Source organism: Oncorhynchus clarkii, chromosome 30 (genome assembly GCF_045791955.1).
Source record: "Oncorhynchus clarkii lewisi isolate Uvic-CL-2024 chromosome 30, UVic_Ocla_1.0, whole genome shotgun sequence".
NCBI classification, from domain to species: domain Eukaryota; kingdom Metazoa; phylum Chordata; class Actinopteri; order Salmoniformes; family Salmonidae; genus Oncorhynchus; species Oncorhynchus clarkii.
Window position 1 is genome coordinate 41,953,629 of NC_092176.1, and position 26,284 is coordinate 41,979,912.

The 26,284-nt window shown below is 42.6% G+C and overlaps 1 protein-coding gene across 1 annotated transcript in view; it reads right to left on the bottom strand.

The window, feature by feature from the left end:
• LOC139389426 (BMP-2-inducible protein kinase-like) overlaps window positions 1-26,284 on the bottom strand; it is a 100,840-nt gene that overhangs the window by 60,068 nt on the left and 14,488 nt on the right. Inside the window, exon 2 of the mRNA XM_071136172.1 lies at window positions 2,208-2,326. Coding sequence (XP_070992273.1) covers window positions 2,208-2,326 — 119 coding nt within the window. The remainder of the gene's footprint in view (window positions 1-2,207; window positions 2,327-26,284) is intronic.

Sequence of the window (26,284 nt, forward strand, 5' to 3'; positions counted from 1 at the left end):
AATAGTTATTGCATAATTTGGAGCTGTGCTTTTGGGTTATTGTCCAGTTGTAGGAGAAATTGGCTCCAATTAAGCATTGTCCACGGGGTATGGCATGGCGTTGCAAAATGGAGTGATAGCCTTCCTTCTTCAAGATCCCTTTTACCCTGTACAAATCTCCCACTTCACCACCACCAAAGCACCCCCAGACCATCACATTGCCTCCACCATGCTTGACAGACGGCGTCAAGCACTCCTCCTGCATCTTTTCTTCCTCTCACAAAATGTTCTTCTTTGTGATTCGAACACCTCAAACCTAGATTCGTCTGTCCATAACACTTTTTTTTTTTTGTCTTCCTCTGTCCAGTGTCTGTGTTCTTTTGCCCATCTTAATCTTTTATTTTTATTGGCCAGTCTGAGATATGGCTTTTTCTTTGCAACTCTACCAAGAAAGCCAGCATCCCGGAGTCGCATCTTCACTGTTGACATTGAGATGAAGCTGCCAGTTGAGGACTAGTGAGGCGTCTGTTTCTCAGACTACACACTAATGTACTTGTCCTCTTGCTCAGTTGTGCACCGGGGCCTCCCACTCTTTCTATTCTGGTTAGAGCCAGTTTGCTCTGTTCTGTGAAGGGAGTAGTACACAGCGTTACATGAGATCTTATGCTTCTTGGCAATTTCTCGCATGAAAGCGCCTTAATTTCTCAGAACAAGAATAGAATGACAAGTTTCAGAAGAAAGGTCTTTGTTTATGGACATTTTGAGACAGGTAGTGTACATATTACTCATGGTTTAAGTCAGCAAACCCCACAGAAAATAAACTAGCTGTTGAGTTAGACAGGGGTAAAAAATTGAGGGGAGGGGGGGGGGGGGGGGACATGTTCATCTACTCTCTTTCTTAGAGGTCATTCAGTTCAAATAACTAAAGTGGATTTTCTGGATGGCGTAAAACATTAAGAGACAAATTCAAGCTAGGGTCGTCACGATTACTGTATTACCAACGGTTACGGACGAAGACCATCATTAAAATAAAAAATGTCAACCGTTTTAAAAAATATATATAAATTGTGGAACAAACAGCTGATGGCATTCAAGTGGTTGAGACCCTTTCTGCACTAACAGACTTAAGGAGAATGAAACGTTGTTGCTCCTTTGCAAGCAAGGTTCCAAGGTTCCAAGGTTCCACGGTTCCAAGGTTCCAAGGTTCCACGGTTCCACGGTAATGTAGAATGTTCATTCAAATGTGGAAGAAAAAAAAAAGGTGGACTCAGCGAAATGACGTTGCCACGAGCTGAAACGCAGATATTGAGATGAGTGAGATACAAGACTTCGCTCTCACACACCGTATCTGCAAGGGTTCGCTTCACGCCGTTAAGGGCGTGGTAGGTACGGGGACCAAAACAGCGGAGAAATCGAGCCAAGCATTGTTGTAGAAGAAATCGGTGATCTATTATCATTATCTTTATTTTGTTTCCATAATTTCTCTGAGTCTACCTCTAACTGGGCTCAAGAGTGGCGCAGGGGTCTAAGGCACTGCATCACAGTGCAAGAGGCTTCACTACAGTCCCTGGTTCGAATACAGGCTGAATCATATCCGGCCGTGATTGGGAGTCCCATAGGACGGCGCCACAATTGGCCCAGCGTCGTCCGGGTTACTGTTCCAAAGCCGTCATTGTAAATAAGTATTTGTTCTTTAACTGCCTAGTCAAATAAAAGTTTAAACCATGTTTTTTTTTTTTTTTAACTGATGTGTCCCTGTAATGTCCATTCACTTGAATACACTTATTTTTTAAATAAACAAATCACAGCACATACTGATGGGTACACTTCTGGCGTTTACTTCCTGCTTTGCTCCCATTGGTACACTCACGATGTCCGCCAGTCTGACCCATTATGCCATCCTTGACTGGAATGGGTACGCCTGTTTTATTCATTATATTTCTGTGGCAGCACATGCAGTCAGGAGCGGAGAAAATGTGCATTGAATGGTTATTACGGTGACCACAATCCTTTGTGGGGTTTAGTCTGGGTTTCTGTATAAACACTTTGTGACATCTGCTGATGTAAAAAAAAAAAAAAAAAAAAAAGGACATAAAAAAATTCAAAAATGATTTGTCTGGCCAATAACCGTCATCCAAAATTCAAATGACCGTCACAGACCTAAGTCAAGTAATCATGTTAAGGTGCAAACACACACACACACAGTCTCTCACACTCTATCTGCCCACCATAATAGTGATCTCTCTCTTGTAGATGTTGAGGTCAGGGACGTTGTTGACGTACATCCTCTTGAGAGCGCAGCGCATGCCACTCTGTGTCCGGGCCAGGAACACCACAGAGAAACCGCCTGGAGAGAGGAGCCAGAAGGAGAACAGTTAGGATCATACACATGTTGAGTACACACACACACACACACACAGTCCACGTGCCCCTGGGTGCGTCTCTCTCTCTCTCATTAGTGGACCGAGCAGGAGGCTTCAAAAGACCTGTTGAATCGCCAGGAGAAAGAAGTACCCTACTGTCATGACGTTGCCCTGTTTGGGTACAGCAAGCCCCATCCCCCTCTCCCTGCCTCCCCCTTTCCTCCTTCAACTAGGCTGCTGTGGTCAGAGAGAGGTCGTAAATTCCTGAGGATCTCCTCATGGCCACACAGTGTAAGAGACAGAGTGAAGTTTCATAGAGAACAAAGGAATTTCTTCCACCTCACAAAACTCAAGGTCCGAACAACATTTAATGTTCTGGAGAAGGTATAAAAGATTGGTGAAGAAACCAGCTACGAACTGGTCCGTTTGTTACAACTTGGGGAAGCTCATGGGAGATGGTGTGGCCACATTACCATAACGCTGTTTATATAATAGCCTCAGATATGAGGTTTATATCTAATTGTTGTATAAGATGAATGAGTGAGTATGACACTGTTTACACAATTTTACAATGTGATTTTGGACTGTTTAATGAAGGAAAACTACAAGAGAATTGGAGTTAACTAAATCAGAGGACCGCCCCTGAGCCCAGTTAGGGTCAAACATCCTGGGACAGCCCTTTTCTGCAATTCCAAATAAAACCCAACTTTGAGAAATTATCACCAGACCATGTCACCAGACCTCCATTAGGAGGGGACGAAGGTTGTAGACCATTGCTGAATCTTTTAATCATACCACGTGGTTAAACTCTTAGACTATCGATACCGACAGAATAAGAACAAGTCTTTGATATTAATTACTAGTCTGCAGCTAGGAATTCGGTATCACTGAACGCGAAGAACGACAACCGCCGAAACATCTATTCTATAACGAATGAAGGAATGTTACTCTGAACAATCCACTCTAACCACAACAGAGAGAGACAATTCTACAAAAGAAACAAACTTTTCACCAGAGATCAAGACGACACACTGAGCGTAAATATATATATTGATTGCAATTGTTCCCGAATGAGTGAGCGTTCATGTGCAAAGGATTAGTATTTAAATTGTTATAATTATTAACTCTGACCCCCACTCCCCGTTTTGTCCACCAAGCCGCCATGCCGGTTTAGCCCACTAGGGGCACATTCTCCTATCATTCCTTGTAACCATATTTACTTTGTTTGTTTATGCATTTCTGTGAATCACTTAGTAATAAATAAATTATTTAAGACAATTTATGTATGGATGACTCAGTGAAGACTGGGTTCGTGCAGATGTGATTCATAGAGGAGACGGAATGACCACAGTAGGAGGCAAGTACGCGTGTGTACACTGATAGTACTATTCTAGATAGTACTATCAGGAATAGTACTATGGGATTTTGTCATTCCTGTGACAGGGCAGTAGAGCATGATTATCATTGCACAGTGTGCTCAGGGGGAATCCCCACCGACTCATTACAGTCTGCTCAGGGGGAATCACCACCGACTCATTACAGTCTGCTCAGGGAGAATCATCACCGACTCATTACAGTCTGCTCAAGGAGAATCACCACCGACTCATTAGTGTGCTCAGGGAGAATCATCACCGACTCATTACAGTCTGCTCAAGGAGAATCACCACCGACTCATTAGTGTGCTCAGGGAGAATCATCACCGACTCATTAGTGTGCTCAGGGGGAATCATCACCGACTCATTAGTGTGCTCAGGGGGAATCATCAACGACTCATTAGTGTGCTCAGGGAGAATCACACTCATTAGTGTGCTCAGGGAGAATCATCACCGACTCATTACAGTCTGCTCAGGGGGAATCACCACCGACTCATTACAGTCGGTGGTGCCCCCCCCACCGTGTTCCCCCCCCCACCGTGTTATCAGGTACCCAGAGCACCACACAGAACAGCAGTTAATACATTAGAGGAGAAGCCAGACACCTCACATGCCCTCTGGATAGGTGAATCACCATGACAACCATAGGTTAACGTGGTCACCACAACAACAGAGCAGGTTAACCTCATCATCATGCAAACAAAGTATGTCAGGGTTTAAAGCAGGCAGGAAGGAACAACCTTAATTAAAAGTGAATTGAGTTAGCCGAAGGGAAATTCAAAAATGGACTTAACGTTAAACACAGCCAAACTTCTCATTATCAGTGTTGGGAAACGGTTCTTGTTTCTGACTATAGACGCATTGCAGTTCAATACAAAAATGCAATCTGGGAATCTGACCAATCAAACGTTAACCAGCCCTCTTCAACTCAAGCTGTGCCGAGTGACAACTCAACAACAAAAAGCACCCGGCGCAGTTGAAACCCGAGAGGAAAAACTACATCAAATCTTGACTGAACTCCCAGTCAGCACGTACCCTATCTTCGTGGTCACTGCCTGTTCTGAATATGAACAGAGAGGATGTATTGGGGTAAAGATAACTTAGTGTTTTTATGAGCAGCTTCATTCTTCTTCCCTGTATGACATGATTATTTGGATAATGATGCTCGTTCCACAAAAGCCTGGGTGACATTCTTCAGTTACAGTACTGAGGCCTCGTTTCACATGCAGTAAAGGGAAAGGCACCTTAAAAGGGAAAGGCACCTTAAAAGGGAAAGGCACCTTAAAAGGGAAAGGCACCTTAATATGGATAGGGGAGACGCTAGCGATAGGGGAAATGCAGAACGCCAGACTCAAATAAAATTCTATAAAATTCTAACTGTCATTAAATCACACATGTAAGACTCAATTAAAGCTACACTCGTTGTGAATTCAGCCAACATGTCAGATTTTACAAATGCTTTTTTGGCGAAAGCATAAGAAGCAAATTATCGGATAGCCTGTCTCCATCTTCACCAGCAGTAAACAAAGGAGCTAGCGTAGCAGGCGCTACACAAAACGCTGAAATAAAATATTATTTTGTTGGCACTCCAATATGTCCCATAAACATCACAATTGGTCCTTTTGTTCTATTAATTCCGTCCATATATAATCGAAAATGTCCATTTATAAAGCGCGTTTGATCCAGAAAAAAACAGCTTACCAAAACACAACGTCACTACAAAATATTTCAAAAGTATATAAACTTTGCAAAAATATTTCAAACTACTTTTGTAATACAACGTTAGGTATTTTTAAACGTTAATAATCGATCAAATTGTAGACGGGCCGATCTGTATTCAATACAGGAACGAAAACAAACCAGCACTGCTGTTCACGTCTTGCGCAACTCACAAATGTGTCCCCAGTTCCGAGTTGGCCTACTTCCTCAATAAACAAAGAAATAACTTCAACCATATTCCAAACACTGGCGACATCATGTGGAAGCAGAAGGAACTGAAAATGGGTTCCTATTAAATATCCAATGGCAAAGACAATATATTCAACAGAGAGGGGGGGGGGGGGGGGGGGGGGAATCTGAACAGTTAGTCCTCAGAGTTTTGCCTGCTACATAAGTTCTGTTATAGTCACAGACATGATTCAAACAGTTTTAGAAACTTCAGAGTGTTTTCTATTCAGATCTATGAATAATATGCATATCTTATATTCTTGGCATGAGTAGCAGGAAGTTGAAATTGGGCACGCTATTTATCCAAAAGTGAAAATTCTGCCCCCTATCCCCAAGAGGTTTTAAAAAGGGAAAGGCACCTTAAAAGGAAAGAATCTGTACTTTACTACCAACAACAGTCAGTCAGCAGAAACCAAACCGGTTTGTTGGCCTAGATATTTTTGTTTTGTTCATTTTGTACTGCTTTGCTCTGCTGGCGCATCCTATTACAACCAACTGGGCCTAAGGGTTTCTCAAAAACAACCTGTTGTGTCTCAAACGGCATCCTATTTCCTATGAGGTGAACTGCTTTTAAACAAGACCCATAAGGCTCTGGTCCAAAGTAGTGCACTACAGTGCCTTCAGAAAGTGTTCACACTCCTTCACTTACGCATCGTGTTGTGTTACAGACTGAATTTAAAACTGATTCAATTGAGATGTGTCACTGGTCTACACACACACACACACACACAACCCCATAATGTTAAAGTGGAATTTTGTTTTTACAAATTAATAAAAAATGGAACGCTGAAATGTCTCGAGTCAATAACTATTCAACCCCTTTGTTATGGCAAACCTAAATAAAGTAGTAAAACATGTGCTTAACCTCTTTGATCTCTAGGGGCGCTATTTCATTTTTGGATAAAAAACGTTCCCGTTTTAAGCGCGATATTTTGTCACGAAAAGATGCTCGACTATGCATATTCTTGACAGTTTTTGAAAGAAAACACTCTGAAGTTTCAGAATCTGCAAAGATATTGTCTGTAAGTGCCCCAGAACTCATTCTACAGGCGAAACCAAGATGATGCATCAACCAGGAAATGATCAGAATTTCTGAAGCTCTGTTTTCCATTGTCTCCTTATATGGCTGTGATTGCGCAAGGAATGAGCCTACACTTTCTGTCGTTCCCCCAAAGTGTTAGCAGCATTGTGACGTATTTGTAGGCATATCATTGGAAGATTGACCATAAGAGACTACATTTTCCAAGTGTCCGCCTGGTGTCCCTGCGTCGAAATTGGAGCGTAAAGCCAGGTGCAATTATTTTTCCATTTGAGAGCAAGGAGAAACCAGGCTTCCACGAAGGATATATCATTGAAGAGATATGTGGAAAAACACCTTGAGGATTGATTCTAAACCACGTTTGCCATGTTTCAGTCGATATTATGGAGTTAATTTGGAAAAAAGTTCGCGTTTTGAGGGCTGAATTTGCGTTTTTTTTTTTTTTTTTTTTTTTTTTTTTTGGTAGCCAAATGTGATGTACAAAACGGAGCTATTTCTAATACACAAAGAATCTTTTTGGAAAAACGGAGCATCTGCTATCTAACTGAGAGTCTCCTCATTGAAAACATCAGAAGTTCTTCAAAGGTAAGTTATTTTATTTGAAGGCTTTACTTGTTTTTGTGATAGTTGCCTGCTAAATGCTAACGCTAATGCTAACGCTAATGCTAACGCTAAATGCTACGCTAGCTAGCTACTGTTACACAAATGATTGTTTTCCTATGGTTGAAAAGCATATTTTGAAAATCTGAGATGACAGTGTTGTTAACAAAAGGCTAAGCTTGAGAGCTAGCATATTTATTTCATTTCATTTGCGATTTTCATGAATAGTTAACGTTGCGTTATGGTAATGAGCTTAGGTCTATAAATAGAATCCCGGATCCGGGTTTGGTCGTCGCAACAGGTTAACAAGTCACATAATAAGTTACATGGACTCACTCTGGGTGCAATAAGTGTTTAAAAAAAAATGTTTTAATGACTACCTCATCCATGCACCCCACACATACAGATAATTGTAAGGTCCATCAGTCGAGTAGTGAATACAGATTCAACCACAATGACCAGGGAGGTTTTCCAATGCCTCGCAAAGAAGGAAACCCATACGTTTTTTTATAAAGCAGATATTGAATATCCCTTTGAGCATGGTGAAGTTATTAATTACACCACCCAGTCAAGAAGGAAGTCAGTACAGAATACAAAATATTTAAAAACATACATCCTGTTTGCAATAAGCCCAAAGTAAAACTGCAAATAAATTAACTTTCCGTCCTGAATACAACGAGTTATAGAGTGAGAGAGAGCAAGACATTTATGGTAAACACTGTATATAATATGTTGACCAACCACCTTGATTTCGGTCTTATGGAGCAACTTTGGATAATTTTTATATATATATATATATATATATATATATATATTTTACATTGGATAAAAGCAGACACAGAGAGCTACAAAATGGTATATCAAACACTACAGTTGAGGAACAAATGGGAAAGTAATTCTGCTTTGAAAGTTGATCAACTTGTAACCTCACTTGAGAAAATGGCCTTTGAATATTTTTTGGTACCTACTGGAGAGCTCTTCTTTGTCTACACCCTCTTCAGCTTTAACCTCCACTACTTCCAGACACCAATGAGAGAACACCTCACTCTGACCATTTTACTCACCCTGGTAGAGCTGGTTAGGCTGTTTCATGTTATCTAGAGTATTGGTGAATGTGACTGTGCTGCTGGCAACAATTTAATTACACTTTTTTTGCCGACGTTTACTGACACCGACCATATTCACCAGGTGTTAAGCGTTTGTAAATTCATCAGTTATTCTTCGCTCCGTCACACTTAGACGAGAGTGCTCTGAAATCGGAGCAGAGACTGAATTTACGAATGCACCCGAAATAGTTACTTGCATAGTGGAGTCTTTTGTTAAGACATGTAGCTAGCTAAACAATGAACCATAATCCCAACACATGACGTTACTACCCTGCATGAATCTGCAGGTAGTTAACTTCTTATGGCCGCAGGGGCAGTATTGAGAAGCTTGGATGAAAAGGTGCCCAGAGTAAAACGGCCAGCTCCTCAGTCTCAGTTGCTAATATATGCATATTACTTTAGTATTGGATAGAGAACACTCTAAAGTTTCCAAAACTGTCAAAATATTGTCTGTGAGTATAACAGAACTGATACTGCAGGCGAAACCCTGAGGAAAATTAAACCAGGAAGTGGCTTCTATTTTGAAAACTCCATGTTCCATAGCCTGCCTTTGCTCCATTTAAAGGTATATCAACCAGATTCCTTTTCCTATCGCATCCTCAAGGTGTCAACAGTCTTCAGACATAGTTTCAGGCTTTTAATTTGAAAAATGAGCCAGAAAGATAACATCGCATCAGGTGTTCGCATGAGTTTTGCTCACGCAACAGAGTTTGGGCAGCCATTGCCCTTCCCTCTCCTACTGAAAAATACAATTGCGGTTGATATATTATCGATTATATATTTTAAAAACAACCTGAGGATTGATTATAAAAAACGTGAAAGTTCACGTTTCTCCTCTCCTGTGAAGTAGTGGCCTGCGACATAGGCCTAGTTTCCTGAAACGGGTCACATTTTTTTTGTGTTATGGGGGAGGACAAACTCAACATACTTTAAAATGACTCAAACCAAATTAAAACTGTAGAATGATAACAGACCTACATTCACACAGTGTATTGACCATGTCCAGCTCACTAATAATCACTGAAAAGGAAAGCTAGTCAATCAGGGAGTATTGAAAAGAAAGAAAAAGGACAGCGGACTATTATTTGCAAATTCTGGACAGTGAGAAAATAACCAATTAACTAAATAACCAAAACGCTCTCGCTCTCTCTACTGAGCCTGCCGGTCTCTCCCTCTCTGACGGGAGCCATATGGTTCCTGATCAGGTTCTCACTAAAATCAAAGCTCTGTTGCTTTAGTTCACACGCTCTGCCATGCCAGCCACGGAAGTGCAGCGGCTATAGACTCCATTATTCTCCCAGAGTGCCTCAGGACGGATTATTTCTTAGGGGGCTTTGTACCCTGCGTACCAATTTGCGTGTGTGTGTGTGTGTGTGTGTGTGTGTGGACAAAAGGAAGCCTCTGTACAGGAGATTGGTCCTGGCTACTAGGCTTGGGCGGTATACCGTATACAGGGGTATTTGGAAATAGCCACGAGATGTTTTTTTTTTTTTATACCGTTGAATAACATTATTTTAAGTGTTTGTAGCTACTTTTTAAGTAACCTGCATTCCACTTGTGCAATACATCAGGAAGTAAAGCAGATCACGTTCATTTCATCGGTCACATTATCAAGCTTCCCATAGTTCCCCAGAACAGTTGGGCCAGTCACGTTATCAAGCTTCCCATAGTTCCCCAGAACAGCTGAGCCAGTCACGTTATCAAGCTTCCCATAGTTCCCCAGAACAGTTGGGCCAGTCACATTATCAAGCTTCCCATAGTTCCCCAGAACAGTTGAGCCAGTCACATTATCAAGCTTCCCATAGTTCCCCAGAACAGTTGGGCCAGTCACGTTATTAAGCTTCCCATAGTTCCCCAGAACAGTTGGGCCAGTCACATTATGAAGCTTCCCATAGTTCCCCAGAACAGTTGGGCCAGTCACGTTATCAAGCTTCCCATAGTTCCCCAGAACAGCTGAGCCAGTCACATTATCAAGCTTCCCATAGTTCCCCAGAACAGTTGGGCCAGTCACGTTATCAAGCTTCCCATAGTTCCCCAGAACAGCTGAGCCAGTCACGTTATCAAGCTTCCCAAAGTTCCCCAGAACAGTTGAGCCAGTCACATTATGAAGCTTCCCAAAGTTCCCCAGAACAGTTGGGCCAGTCACATTATCAAGCTTCCCATAGTTCCCCAGAACAGTTGAGCCAGTCACATTATGAAGCTTCCCAAAGTTCCCCAGAACAGTTGGGCCAGTCACATTATCAAGCTTCCCATAGTTCCCCAGAACAGTTGAGCCAGTCACATTATGAAGCTTCCCATAGTTCCCCAGAACAGCTGAGCCAGTCACATTATGAAGCTTCCCGTAGTTCCCCAGAACAGCTGAGCCAGTCACGTTATGAAGCTTCCCATAGTTCCCCAGAACAGCTGAGCCAGTCACATTATGAAGCTTCCCATAGTTCCCCAGAACAGCTGAGCCAGTCACGTTATGAAGCTTCCCATAGTTCCCCAGAACAGCTGAGCCAGTCACATTATGAAGCTTCCCATAGTTCCCCAGAACAGCTGAGCCAGTCACATTATGAAGCTTCCCAAAGTTCCCCAGAACAGCTGAGCCAGTCACATTATCAAACTTCCCATAGTTCCCCAGAACAGCTGAGCCAGTCACGTTATCAAGCTTCCCATAGTTCCCCAGAACAGCTGAGCCAGTCACATTATGAAGCTTCCCATAGTTCCCCAGAACAGCTGAGCCAGTCACATTATGAAGCTTCCCATAGTTCCCCAGAACAGCTGAGCCAGTCACATTATCAAGCTTCCCATAGTTCCCCAGAACAGCTGAGCCAGTCACATTATCAAACTTCCCATAGTTCCCCAGAACAGTTGGGCCAGTCACATTATGAAGCTTCCAGTAGTTCCCCAGAACAGCTGAGCCAGTCACGTTAGTTTGTAAATACCACAACGGGAGAAGCTGTGTACAGGGGGTCACATTTTATTTTTAAAATTAACTGTTTTTTTTTTTTTTGCTTTAGAGTGATCATTGACGTGCAACTATATTTTTATTTCTCAAAAAAATACATTTGTGCAACACAGTCAGCAGAAATCTTAATTTCCTCAGATATCAGAAGAGCAACTGTATTTGGCTGGTATTAAATTATCTTACAATGACAAAGCAAGGTCTTCATTGCAAAAGCCATCATTTCCTAATGTTTTGCTTAAAAAGTTCATCATGCATTAATACCTAAGAAGACTAGGCTAGCTACACCAAGAAAAGTACCAGAGAAAACGAGCTACACATGAGTCAGAGCGCTGTCTGCTGATAAAATGCCCCTTAATCAAATCAGGCGGAGAAGTGCAACTGAAGGACAAAATGAGTCTGATGCCGAGCAGAAATTACAATAAGAAGCATTTTAGAGCGGCAAGATTTTTCTTATGCGTTTCTTATTTTTTCCGGTGAAAAAAAAAAAAAGTATGTTTAATTTTCTAGTTATTTAAATAAGTGGTTGCCTTAATAAAGTGACGGGAATCATAGTGCGTTAGGTATCTGTCGTGTTTGATATCTGTCGTGTTTGATAAGTCAAAGCCCTTAGAATGAGTTATCTGTACAGCTGCCACCGCAATCTTCTGATTTTCTTGCGTTTTTTTTCTCTCCACCGTTCTCGGTCTGCTCCTCCCCCATCTTTTTTTTTAAAGCAGAGCATGCAGGCCCGTCGCCCTAGCAACTCCAGACTCCACACAGACACAACATGTACTCATGCTGCTCCAGAGCCAGTACTGTTCTTCCTTCAGACTAGCATGCGTTGTTTATTTGCACAATGTTTCTCGTTCACATAAGCTTGTAGATGTCCAAATTCCCCCCCAAAAAATGACATTCGGTAGCTCCTAAATATACAGTACCAGTCAAAAGTTTGGACACAGCTACTCATTCAAGTTTTTTTTTTACATTGTATAATAATAATGAAGATATCAAAATTATGAAACAACACATATGGAATTATGTAGTAAGCAAAACATTATTTTTTTTTGACTCAAAATAGATTAGATTACAGTGAAAATTACAGTGAAAAGAAGGAAGCCTGTACAGAATAAAAATATACCAAAACATGCATCCTGTTAACAGAAAGGCACTAAAGTAAAAATACTGCATGCGGTGGCTGCATCATGTTATGGGTATGCTTGTCAAAGGCAAGGACTAGGCAGTTTTTTAGGATAAAAATTAAACTGAATAGAACTAAGCACAGGCAAAATCCTAGAGGAAAGCCAGGTTCAGTCTGCTTTCCAACAGACACAAATGCACCTTTCAGAAGGACGATAACCAAAAACACAAAGGCCAAAAAAATAAACACTAGAGTTGCTTACCAAGACAACATTGAATATTCACGAGTAGATACAGTTTGACTTAAATTGGCTTGAAAATCTATTGCAATACTTGAAAATGTTTATCATTGCTAATCAACTAATGTGTATAATCCAGGTGTGCAAAGAGACACAGCTGTACTCACTGCCAACGGTGAATCTAACATGTACTCACTCAGGAGTGTGAATAGTTATGTAAATGAAATATTTCTGTATTTCATTTTCAATACATTTTCTAACATTTCAACAACGAAAATCTCACTGTGGTTATGGGGTTTTGTGTGTAGATGGGTGAAAATTGTTTTTATGTAATCCATTTTGAATTACGGATCTAAGAACAAAAAGTGGAATAAATCAAGCGGTATGATAACTCTCTGAAGGCACAGTATAATCTTACCCAGATTAACAATGTAATCATGTTCAAGGCAAAGTGCCCTCTAAAATAATCAGCAGCAGGGTGAAGGGAGAGGAGAATCATTTTATTCCTTCATGCATTTTTAAGTAGAAAGTCCTTTTAACAAGGCACCAGACGTGACCTTCTCAGTTGTTCGACAAAACAAAATCTCTTCTACCTTGGCCAGCACTGTGTGTGTGTGTGTGTGTGTCAAGCCCAGAGGAAAGAAAAGAAGGGGAGCTGGCGTTGAAGCCTGGGCTTTAGTGGTGGCCGGGCGAGGTCCTGAAGCCTGGGCTTTAGTGGTGGCCGGGCGAGGTCCTGAAGCCTGGGCTTTAGTGGTGGCCGGGCGAGGTCCTGAAGCCTGGGCTTTAGTGGTGGCCGGGCGAGGTCCTGAAGCCTGGGCTTTAGTGGAGGCCGGGCGAGGTCCTGAAGCCTGGGCTTTAGTGGAGGCCGGGCGAGGACATGGTGCTGAAGCCTGGGCTAGTGGAGGCCGGGCGAGGTCCTGGGGCTGAAGCCTGGGCTTTAGTGGAGGCCGGGCGAGGTCCTGAAGCCTGGGCTTTAGTGGAGGCCGGGCGAGGTCCTGGTGCTGAAGCCTGGGCTTTAGTGGAGGCCGGGCGAGGTCCTGGTCCTGAAGCCTGGGCTTTAGTGGAGGTCGGGCGAGGTCCTGAAGCCTGGGCTTTAGTGGAGGCCGGGCGAGGTCATGGTCCTGAAGCCTGGGCTTTAGTGGAGGCCGGGCGAGGTCCTGGTGCTGAAGCCTGGGCTTTAGTGGAGGCCGGGCGAGGTCCTGAAGCCTGGGCTTTAGTGGAGGCCAGGCGAGGTCCTGGTGCTGAAGCCTGGGCTTTAGTGGAGGCCGGGCGAGGTCATGGTCCCTGAATCTAGAGCACAGATGGGGAAAATTCCCCAGTAATGACAGGCCTACTTCACAACACCCACACAGAAGGCGTAACACAGAATACAACCGACTGGATTACTATTCCAATAGACTGTCAGGGCTGCCAAAGCAAGAGGAGGAGTAGAAAAGAGAAACCCAATAAGGAAAATGGGGGGGAAACAGGAGGATTGGCTTCATAAAAAGGGACAAACACAGATGGTGTGTGTGTGGTTCTGTTCAGGCATGAAGCAGACAGTTTCATCCATCTGATGCATGATGTCATTGATGATGACATAGTGTTTTCTGTTATTATGGAGTTCTCCCTCTCTCAGGGTTCATCAGAGAACAGACGACCCCTCCCTCTCTCAGGGTTCATCAGAGAACAGACGACCCCTCCCTCTCTCAGGGTTTATCAGAGAACAGACGACCCCTCCCCCTCTCAGGGTTCATCAGAGAACAGACGACCCCTCCCTCTCTCAGGGTTCATCAGAGAACAGACGACCCCTCCCCCTCTCAGGGTTCATCAGAGAACAGACGACCCCTCCCCCTCTCAGGGTTCATCAGAGAACAGACGACCCCTCCCTCTCTCAGGGTTCATCAGAGAACAGACGACCCCTCCCTCTCTCAGGGTTTATCAGAGAACAGACGACCCCTCCCTCTCTCAGGGTTCATCAGAGAACAGAAGACCCCTCCCTCTCTCAAGGTTCATCAGAGAACAGACGACCCCTCCCCCTCTCAGGGTTCTACAGAGAACAGACAACCCCCCCCCCTCTCTCAGGGTTCTTCAGAGAACAGAGGCCCCAACCTGTAAAACGTTATCCCACCCTTACATCCCTCCCCCAGTACTCCCCATTCATCCCTCCCCCATTCATCCCTCCCCCATTCATCCCTCCCCCATTCATCACCCCCTCCTCCCCCAATACTAACCTAGTATTACCCCATTCATCACTACCCCAGTACTCCTCAATCCTCCCCCAATACTAACCTAGTATTACCCCATTCATCACTCCCCCAGTACTCCCCCATTCATCACCCCGCCAGTACTCCTCCATTCATCACCCCCTCCTCCCCCAATACTAACCTAGTATTACCCCATTCATCACTACCCCACCCTCCCCCATTATTCCACCCAAGCACGTAATCTAAATGTTTGCCAGCTCTAACTGTCTAAAATGTGATAAATGCTCTGCAGTTGTGCATTTGGTTTGCTAATTTAGTAGATAGTTATCTAGCTAACAGGTTAGCTTCTTGCTAAATCAAGCTTCTCTTGGTAGAGAACAGAAAATACCCTCCTGGATCAAGAGCCTTGCTATCTAATAATTGTTTTGGGCGTACTGCAAACTGTGAGTAGCATTTTTTGTGTTACTTGTATAACTTTATGAGCATAAAATGTCTGTCCTGCAGACATGGTGTGTCTGAGACTGTATAAAATGTTACCAATGCGCTCGTTAGCATTTAGCTAGCATTTTCTACGGGATTGTACATGTACTTGTTAGCATTGCTAATCTTCAGATAACAGAAGCTCAGTGGAGTTTGAAAATAGCTCCCCTTGTGTTCAGTGCCAGTATTAATCAAATATCCCAGGACGGCACAAGGTCGGTATGACAATCTGGATACTGCCCGAGCCTACTCAGTACAGTGTTTACTGTGTATTACTAAGCTTTCACTTTGTAATGGATTGGATTCACTTCTGTCACACACACACACACACACACACACACACACACACACACACACACACACACACACACACACACACACGGATGTGGATATTTATTTCCCACTCACTAACATCAAGGCTCTCCTCTGTAACCCACTTCACTTCAGGCTAGTAAGTATATGTTAAGAACACAGCTTAAGTCTACCAAAGTTACACCATAATGATGTTCACAAAATGTATCTGCGTACTAGGTTGTCGGTCTAAAAATAGAGAACAGCTTGCTTTTGGTGTGCAGTTGAGAGATTCTGCACCAGGAGCGTATATCTCCCCCTTAACAGAGCTTGGAGCTGACTTGTCATTCTCTCTGGAACTTTCCAGGCATTCTGGAATCAACAGAAGCCCTTTGATAAGGAGAAACATTCTTTCAGTTCTTTTTATCTGTCAGGTTTAGACGAACCAGGATAGGTAATTCTGTCTTCTGTTTAAAAAATTTTTTTTTTAATAAAAACACCTGTTCATTAAACTATTCAGATATCTTCTGTATAAAAGCTTGTTTATCCAACATTTTAAAAAAAACAATTTTTTAAAATCGGTCTACTTCGCTAGATTGCTCATTTGTTAAAAAGGAACGTCAAACATTATGTAATAAGAGAAGAACGCAATTGTGGCCTCGTGAAAAGACATTGGCTCTCGTGGTTTTAAAAAGAGCCTCCTGTTACTAAGAGCAATATCTATACCTTGCATGAGTAGACGGCATCAAAACGGGCAGTAGCATCCCACGTGCTTTTACAGAGGAAATTATATTTGCCATAGGAACCCTGGCATGCAGCAACGAGCTCTAGACCAATGTCACAAGACCCTAAGTGCCGGGTGGGACCTTATGACATCACTACATACAACTAGGATTATGACTGATTGTCGACTACATATTTATTCATTCATTCCATTGTTTCCAAACCTTTCCTCAGATAACCCCAGCCAACCAGTTCCACTTACTTGATGTATTCCAGTACAAGGAGACCGGATTTATTTTTTTTATTTTTTTGACTAATCATCAAGCCCTTCGGTAGTTGAATCAGGTGTGCTAGTTGTGAATAGATCAAACATGTAGAACTAGTTAGCTGGGGGTACTCGAGGATAGGTTTGAGAAACATGGAAACTATGAGCACTTACAAAATAAAAAAAAAAAAACAGGGCTCACCATCCCTTTGATCTTTAAAATGAGCCCAAACAAGTCAGGAGTACTACCACCGTGTAGCTCAGCCCTACTCTTCCTATCTTTCCCTCCAAGTCAGGAGTACTACCACCGTGTAGCTCAGCCCTACTCTTCCTATCTTTCCCTCCAAGTCAGGAGTACTACCACCGTGTAGCTCAGCCCTACTCTTCCTATCTTTCCCTCCAAGTCAGGAGTACTACCACCGTGTAGCTCAGCCCTACTCTTCCTATCTTTCCCTCCAAGTCAGGAGTACTACCACCGTGTAGCTCAGCCCTACTCTTCCTATCTTTCCCTCCAAGTCAGGAGTACTACCACCGTGTAGCTCAGCCCTACTCTTCCTATCTTTCCCTCCAAGTCAGGAGTACTACCACCGTGTAGCTCAGCCCTACTCTTCCTATCTTTCCCTCCAAGTCAGGAGTACTACCACCGTGTAGCTCAGCCCTACTCTTCCTATCTTTCCCTCCAAGTCAGGAGTACTACCACCGTGTAGCTCAGCCCTACTCTTCCTATCTTTCCCTCCAAGTCAGGAGTACTACCACCGTGTAGCTCAGCCCTACTCTTCCTATCTTTCCCTCCAAGTCAGGAGTACTACCACCGTGTAGCTCAGCCCTACTCTTCCTATCTTTCCCTCCAAGTCAGGAGTACTACCACCGTGTAGCTCAGCCCTACTCTTCCTATCTTTCCCTCCAAGTCAGGAGTACTACCACCGTGTAGCTCAGCCCTACTCTTCCTATCTTTCCCTCCAAGTCGGTAGTGACCAAGACTGGAAGATAAAGGTTGGTTTTAGGGCAGATATTTATAAACCTAGAGAGACCGAGAGGATGACACCGTCTACGGCTCTGGGATGGCACCTAGCATCAGGCCTGAGATTATTGCTAGGTTCAGAGAGAGTTCGAGGCAATCAGCTAACTAACAATCATTCAATCCCCAGGAAGTGTTTGAACAAAAAAAATAATAATAATAATAATATCAAATTCAAGTTGTGCCAGAGTCGTCAGCACCTGGCTGTTGGCAACTTGGCATCAATGAGATATTAAAACAGATGTGCATTAGTAAGAGCTTGATATTGAGTTTGAGAAAACCATGTAAAAAATAAAAAAACACATATTCCAGCCATATACTAAATCAGACAGACAGTGGTGAGGCATTGGAGCCCGGAGATGAAAAAAAAAAAAACAGGTTGATGAAAATAGTCTCGTAGCATTGAAAACAAACAAAACAGGTTGGTCTGACTGACTTAAGAGTATTTATTCCTTGTTATTATTTATCCCTCGTTAATATCTTAAATAAATACATCCAATGAAAAAATACATCTCTGCATTGTTGGGAAGTAAGAATTTGACTGTTAGTCTACACCTGTTGTTTACCAAGCATTTCCCTGTTAGTCTACACCTGTTGTTTACGAAGCATGTGACAAATACATTTGATATGATTTTAGGACAACATCATGGCAGCCCATGGAAGGAGAATATACAATCAAATTGACATTTTATTAGTCACATGCACTGAATACAACAGGTGTAGTAGACCTCACCGTGAAAATGCTGAATACAACAGGTGTAGTAGACCTTACAGTGAAACGCTGAATACAACACGTGTAGTAGACCTCACCGTGAAAATGCTGAATACAACAGGTGTAATAGACCTCACCGTGAAAATGCTGAATACAACAGGTGTAGTAGACCTCACCGTGAAAATGCTGAATACAACAGGTGTAGTAGACCTCATCGTGAAAATGCTGAATACAACAGGTGTAGTAGACCTCACCGTGAAAATGCTGAATACAACAGGTGTAGTAGACCTCACCGTGAAAATGCTGAATACAACAGGTGTAGTAGACCTCACCGTGAAAATGCTGAATACAACAGGTGTAGTAGACCTCACCGTGAAAATGCTTAATACAACAGGTGTAGTAGACCTCACCGTGAAAATGCTGAATACAACAGGTGTAGTAGACCTTACCGTGAAAATGCTGAATACAACAGGTGTAGTAGACCTCACCGTGAAAATGCTGAATACAACAGGTGTAGTAGACCTCACCGTGAAATGCTGAATACAACAGGTGTAGTAGACCTCACCGTGAAAATGCTGAATACAACAGGTGTAGTAGACCTCATCGTGAAAATGCTTACTTACACCAGTTGTTCTAAACGTGTGTTCAGTCTACCGGGACAGTCTAATAGAGCACCACTGTTTCCAGAACAGGTTTGTCAAAACGTCTACTCCAGTACACGAGCACAACGGATTCAATCACCTGATCATCACAACCATGTAGCTGTGTGTTAGTTCTGGAATATAATCAAGCAAATTTGTGTGGGTTGAGGGAGGGGTACTCCGGAAAGAGGTTTGTGTAACACTTCTTGAGCAGAATTGTGATTCTAACAGGGGACTGTTATTTTAGGACATCATGACTTCTTTTGGATGACATACCTACCTAGACAAGACTGTGCATGCCTAATAATCCATGGGACGGTAGAGACGCAGGAGAACGGGGGTTTTACTTCCCCTGCCAAATGATTCAGTGTTCAAAAAGACTTTTAGAGGAGTGAAAGACAGGGACAACATCGATCCTCTCAGATCCTTCTTAGTGGGGAGGGAGGGAGGATAAGGCCGCCCCCTGCCCTGCCGTTGTTGATACTTAACAGACTTGTTATTGTCTTCCCTCCATTTTCATTTAGATCATCTTAAATTCAGAGTGGAAGATTCAGGTTACGCTGCGTCGACCCAGGTTACGTTGCGTCGACCCAGGTTACGCTGCGTCGACCCAGGTTATGCTGCGTCGACCCAGGTTATGCTGCGTCGACCCAGGTTATGCTGCGTCGACCCAGGTTATGCTGCGTCGACCCAGGTTATGCACTGCTCTTGCAATACATTAGTTAATTCGGTATTGTAGTGGAGAGAAGGGGGGGGGGGGGGGGGGGGGGGGGTTAGGTAAAAATAAATAAAAACAGACCTAACTCAAATCAACTATCAGAAACACAAACTGAAATTAACAGTAACAAGTGCAGGTACTCAAGATTCCAATCAAAAACGCCCTGAGCTGCAATATGGAAACAGTGGGTGTTTTAACAACGAAAACGCCGTCCGAGCCGACGCACGGCAGCGAGGTATGCCAGACTCGGCCTCCATTTGACTAGCAGACTTAACTGACCTAATTTCTCCCAAAACTCAATTTGGTGCATGGCAAACTCCTGTCTGGCGAGTGTGAAAGGCAAGGATGAAGCACTAGTTAGGCCAGGCGCCTCCAGAAGTGGAGACTTTTGACAACTTTTGCTCGTCCTCGTTCACACAAACTACCAACCTTGGCCTTTTTCTACAGTACCAGTCAAAATTTGACACACTTCCTCATTCAAATGGTTTTTCTTTATATTTTTTACAATTGTCTAAAAATTATTTTGTTGTCCAGAAGCCAAAGGCACAATCCTAGTCATAATAGCAAACCCATCGTAGTCGTTACATCTTTAGATTCACCCTCTTAAGTTTCTACAGGAGATATACCATCTCTGTCATATACCACGCTCATCAGGTGCGCTGTTTATAATGACATCCCCCATTTTTCCCACAAATTGCATTTTGGCAAATGTTTGAAAATTAGGTTCTCTTGGCTGCTTCATTACAGGAGTTGCATGTTCTGTTAGGATTAATTAACACAATCTAAAATGTGATTTCTGTTATTCTGAGCAAAGTGGGTGAACAACCCTAATGGGTTATACACTCATTAGTGTCCGGTTAAGTTATCAAAATGGCTGTCAATTTTAAATCTTCCCAATCATGTTGTCCGGCAGAACATTTTTGGGGTTTTAACAGAAACCCTGGAGGGTCACACTTCTATCGAAGTATAATAATATATATATATATATATATATATATATATATATATATATATATATAATATTATTATAAAGTTATAAAAATACAACTGTGCGTGTAGTGTTAAATGCATTCTGTCTTTACTAAAATATGATTAGTATTTTAATATTTTTTTATAATTAAAAAGACAAAAGAACATTTGATTAATAAAATATTTAAAAAAAATCAGTTGTCTTTCTCAAATGAAAGGGGGATGATGCAATATTTGCGACGGGGGAAGGAATCCAATTTCATTGGTCCTCAACTCACAGCTAAGTCAGAGTTAGCCTGCACCGGAGCAGGTTAGTTCTGAAGGATTTGTTGCCATAGAAATTTACCTGGATAAAAAGGTCAGCCACTTTCATGGTACAGGTTATCCCGAGTTGACCAAAGTTAGCCTACCGAGTTAACTCCTCAGACCTATCCCAAACCTTAATCCTTCGAGGTTAATACCTAACCTTAAAGATTTTCATTATTTATTTCACTTAGTCCTGCACGTTCGGGCTAGGAGATTGAGATTTTCTGCGTACCTTTCAATCACACCTGTAACAGAGTGACACTGACTCAGATTTTTCACTTTAAAAATGTCCAACAAAAGCCAATGATTGAAAAGTTGAACAAACCATAATTTTCTTGAACATTGCAGATGCTAAGCTTGGTAACAAACAGATTTGTGCCGTTTATGTCACCAATCTGTTACCAAACTTTGCATATGAACTGTAAATGTGTTTGACATTTTTCTGTAGACATTATTTTGAAGTAGTCCTAGTGCATATGGTTTGATTAACTTTGCAATCACTGGTTTTTGTTTGACAAAACATTTTAAAGTGAAAACTATGGAGTCTCAGTGTCACTCTGTTACTGTGAAATTGCCCTGAACCAGACATCAAAACAGAGAACTTGGTCGAAGCAAGGACTGCTTGTTTGTGTAAAGATAAGGAAATAACCCTGCCGACTTTGAGCTTGTCAGTGTTGACATTCTTGGAACACATGCTCAGTGAGTGGCTGTGGAGAAATCAGGGCTGCTGCTGCTGCTCCCCCCCCTCCCCCAAAAAACATTTTGTTAGTTAACCAAGAGTCATCTGTTCTTTCGACATTTTAAACATCTATTTTTCCATATAGACACATCCTGTGTTTGAATAAAAATCAACTATATGCACTGAGCTTGTCTGATGCTTTAAGCGCACGGTTTGATTAAATCATTTAAAAAGACACACACAAATGTCTCAAGAGGTCAAGATAACCAGAAGAACAAAAAATAAAAACAGTTCGACCCTCCTCCCTCTGCTGCTGGTTTTCACAGATTCTGCTGTTAGGGAGTTGTTCCTGGCCACTGTGCAGCTACATCTGGCCACTGTGCAGCTACATCTGGCCACTGTGCATCTACATCTGGCCACTGTGCAGCTACATCTGGCCACTGTGCAGCTACATCTGGCCACTGTGCAGCTACATCTGGCCACTGTGCTTCTACATCTGGCCACTGTGCATCTACACCTGGCCACTGTGCTTCTACATCTGGCCACTGTGCTTCTACATCTGGCCACTGTGCTTCTACATCTGGCCACTGTGCTTCTACATCTGGCCACTGTGCTTCTACATCTGGCCACTGTGCATCTACATCTGGCCACTGTGCTTCTACATCTGGCCACTGTGCATCTACATCTGGCCACTGTGCTTCTACATCTGCATTGCTGGCTGTTTGGGGTTTTAGTCTGGGTTTCTGTACAGCACATCTGCTGATGTAAAAAGGCTTTAAAAAGGCTTTATAAATACATTCGATTGATTGAAATGTGATTGTTACGTTCCTGAAGTTGCAGGTAATAGATGTTCGCACCTTTGTCTATTTGGACTGTCAGCGTATCTTACCAATCTACGTGGCAGTTACGATTTTTCATGTGCACATTTTTTTTGTGGAACAGTTTCATTTTTCCAATTATAATGTCTTCGTATGTCAAAACCACACCGTCACGTTTGTTCATCTAAATTCTATCTAAACCTAATTGCAAATAACACAATCTCAAAGTTGTAAATTGATCTATTGCAAGAGCGTCTGCCTCGGCCAAATGGACACATTGTATGATAGGCTACACCGTGAGCCATTGGCAGCTAAAGAACCCAGAATTGGGCCTATATACCAATGCAATTAACTTCTATTGCCCAAAAATAAAAACATTGCAGGTTTAAAATATTCTGAAAAATAATCATTGGCTACACATGGACATTTGCTCATGTTCATCTCTGTACTCCGCCTGTCTGCAACGAACTTGAAACATTGTATTAACTATCAACTGGGTCCAGCCTGAAGATCAGCTAGCAAACCTGCAATACTGTATCAACTATTCTGGGCCCTGCGCCAGTGGGCAGTGTGTTTCCTGCACCAGTGAGCAGTGGGTTTCCTGCACCAGTGGGTTTCCTGCACCAGTGAGCAGTGGGTTTCCTGCACCAGTGAGCAGTGGGTTTCCTGCACCAGTGAGCAGTGGGTTTCCTGCACCAGGGAGCAGTGGGTTTCCTGCACCAGGGAGCAGTGGGTTTCCTGCACCAGTGGGTTTCCTGCACCAGTGAGTTTCCTGCACCAGTGAGTTTCCTGCACCAGTGAGTTTCCTGCACCAGTGGGTTTCCTGCACCAGTGAGCAGTGGGTTTGCTGCACCAGTGGGCAGTGGGTTTCCTGCACCAGTGGGTTTCCTGCACCAGTGGGTTTCCTGCACCAGTGGGTTTCCTGCACCAGTGGGTTTCCTGCACCAGGGAGCAGTGGGTTTCCTGCACCAGGGAGCAGTGGGTTTCCTGCACCAGGGAGCAGTGGGTTTCCTGCACCAGTGAGCTCTGGACAGATGGCTGTATATGCGGAAGGGATACGAGGTAATCAGTTATTTTCTGCCGTTTCCACTGGATCAGAGCGTCTTCCCCTTTCCCACCGAGACTCGGTGGTTATCGAAAAGGGAGAGAGAGCTGGAAATATCTTTCAAATACATTGAGAAACTATTGTCAATCTCAATGGATGTAAAAAACAGACGTTGTTTAACTTGCTGTTTTGAGGTGAAGAAAACATTTACTTTGAGAAGCTTCACAGCTCATTGGTGGTGGTGAGTTAAGACCATCAGAAATACTAAATCAGATCCCCAAATGGGCATATTTAATAGCCTACAGTTGCGCGCAGGCCAGGTAGCCTATAGGCCTACTTCTATGTGTAATCAGGTGTGCGTCCGTACTAAACATTGACAGGAGCGCTCCAAATTTAAAAAAATAAAAATAAGACCATGAATAACTTTGCAAAAATTATAAATTTAATAAAATAAACCCAAGTGTAGCATAGTTTTGGAGCTCTGCAAACAACACGTCCACAATGACAAACGACTGTAAAAAGACTAATAATATATTGAATGTGTTAACAAATTACCATAACCAAACATTATAAATGAGAAATGACAGGTAAACTACCGGTGATTATATATATAAGGAGAAACAAAAAGGACAAACAATTCACAATGAAATTATGGAACAATGAATGAGCTTAAATACGGGAAAGAGCACATTGTGGAGAGAGACACACGTGTATCTTAGCAACACTCCCGTTCTTCTTGACTCAACATATTAAAATTATACCCAAGACATATTATATTCACACCTACTGTAGGTCTAAGGAATACTCTCACAACCAGTGTCAGGTCCAAAGCAGGCACCATTTATAGAAAACCAATGCAATTTTACTTTTTTTTCCCCTTCATTTTATTAAAATTGCTGAGCAGGCCAAGGCAAATAATGCCTTACGTTGCCGATGCTGGTCTTACATGCTGACCAGATCGCTCCTGTTACGTGCACAAGCATTGCAAAATAAAATGCACACACACGTTTATTCAATCATTGCATCCAAACTGCTCACGAGCGTCTGCATAGCCAGGCGCTAAAATATAACTATTTGTGACGCTTGACGCCGCAAGTCCCACCTCTCCCATCTCCTTATGGTGGGTGATTGAAAGACGAACTGAGGTCCACACTCCAGTCCAGTTGGTGGTGGTAATGCACCTTAAAGTTGGTTTCCAACCACCAAATAAGAAAAAGCCTGAAGAATGAGCGATTAACTAGAACGAACTTGGTGTTCCGTTTTATCTGTAGATGAAATGTCGGAGTAGAGGACCTTGTGCATTTCAGGTAAAATAACAACCCAATGTTTATATCCCAGGACAGATTAGCTAGCAACAGCAAGGTAGCTAGCTAAATTGCCATGAATGCTTTTAGATCTGTTCATAAACTAATATAGTTAGCTCGGAGTTCGTATTGATATTTCTACCTGCGTGTCCTGATTGCGTCTGGCGTGTCCTGATCGCGTCTGGCGTGCCTGGTCAAGTCAGCATGTTGGCGTGATGTTAACATGTTAGCGTAACTCAACAATCAGTTAGTCCACTGAGACAGGTGCAAAAATCATACAAGTGTCTCTGGTGTCATGAAGATTTATCAATTTGCAACCGCTCTAAAAAAAAATATAAAAAATTAAAAATCTGTCCAACAACACAGCCAATCAACCAAATAATCAACTAAATGGGGTCAGCACTAGGATAAATAAACTACACTGGCTGTGAAGAAAAATAATACTAAGAATGTAACCCCCTACAACAACAAAAATGCCATTAATTATAATGCAGATTTCCTGTAGCTACAGGATGATTTATAATGCAACACTAGTTTTAGGCTTCATAAGGGAGTACATGTGAAGGATTAGTCACAGACTCTCCTGATTAAACAGACAGTCCTCATTATAAATCATCTCTACCTTCTTGCCCTTTGTGCTGTTGTCTGTGCCCAATAATGTTTGTACCATGTTTTGTGTTGATACCATGTTGTGTTGTCATGTGTTGCTGCCTTGCCATGTTGTCGTCTATGGTCTCTCTTCATCTTGTAGTGTTGTCTCTCTTGTCGGGATGTGCGTTTTGTCCTATATTTTTTATTTTAATCCCAGCCCCTGTCCCCGTAGGAGGCCTTTTGGTAGGCAGTCTGTAAATAAGAATTTGTTCTTATACGACTTGCCTAGTTAAAAGGTTAAACAAAATGAAAGACCAAGAATGAGAACGTTTGAGGCATCTAATTTTTTTTCGCCTGCAATTATATCAAAACACACTATTCTGTGCAAATCAATTAATCCACAACAGTCCAGCTCTTTATTTCTCTTTTAGTCTTCCGAAGCTCCAAAGTTCACTTGGCCCGATGCCCACCCAAACTGGATGAATAATGAGGCATCCCAAATGGCCAAATTGCATCCCATGGCCCTCTCGTGCTCTGGGTCAAAAGTAGCACACTATGCAGGGAATAGGGTGCCATTTGGGATGCCGTAAATAAGTTAGTTGGTAGGAAAATAATTCATTTGGAATAACACAAAAGATACAATGATGATTATATAGAGAGACGGAGAGAGAAGGGTTGAATGATCATGCACAAAGGATAGACCGCTCCGTCATGGGACCCGGCGAGAGAGAGAGAGAGAGAGAGAGAGAGAGAACTGCATCGTACCAGCAGCATTCTTTATAGGGTACAAGAGCAGGACAAAGGAGCCACAATCCACCCATTCATT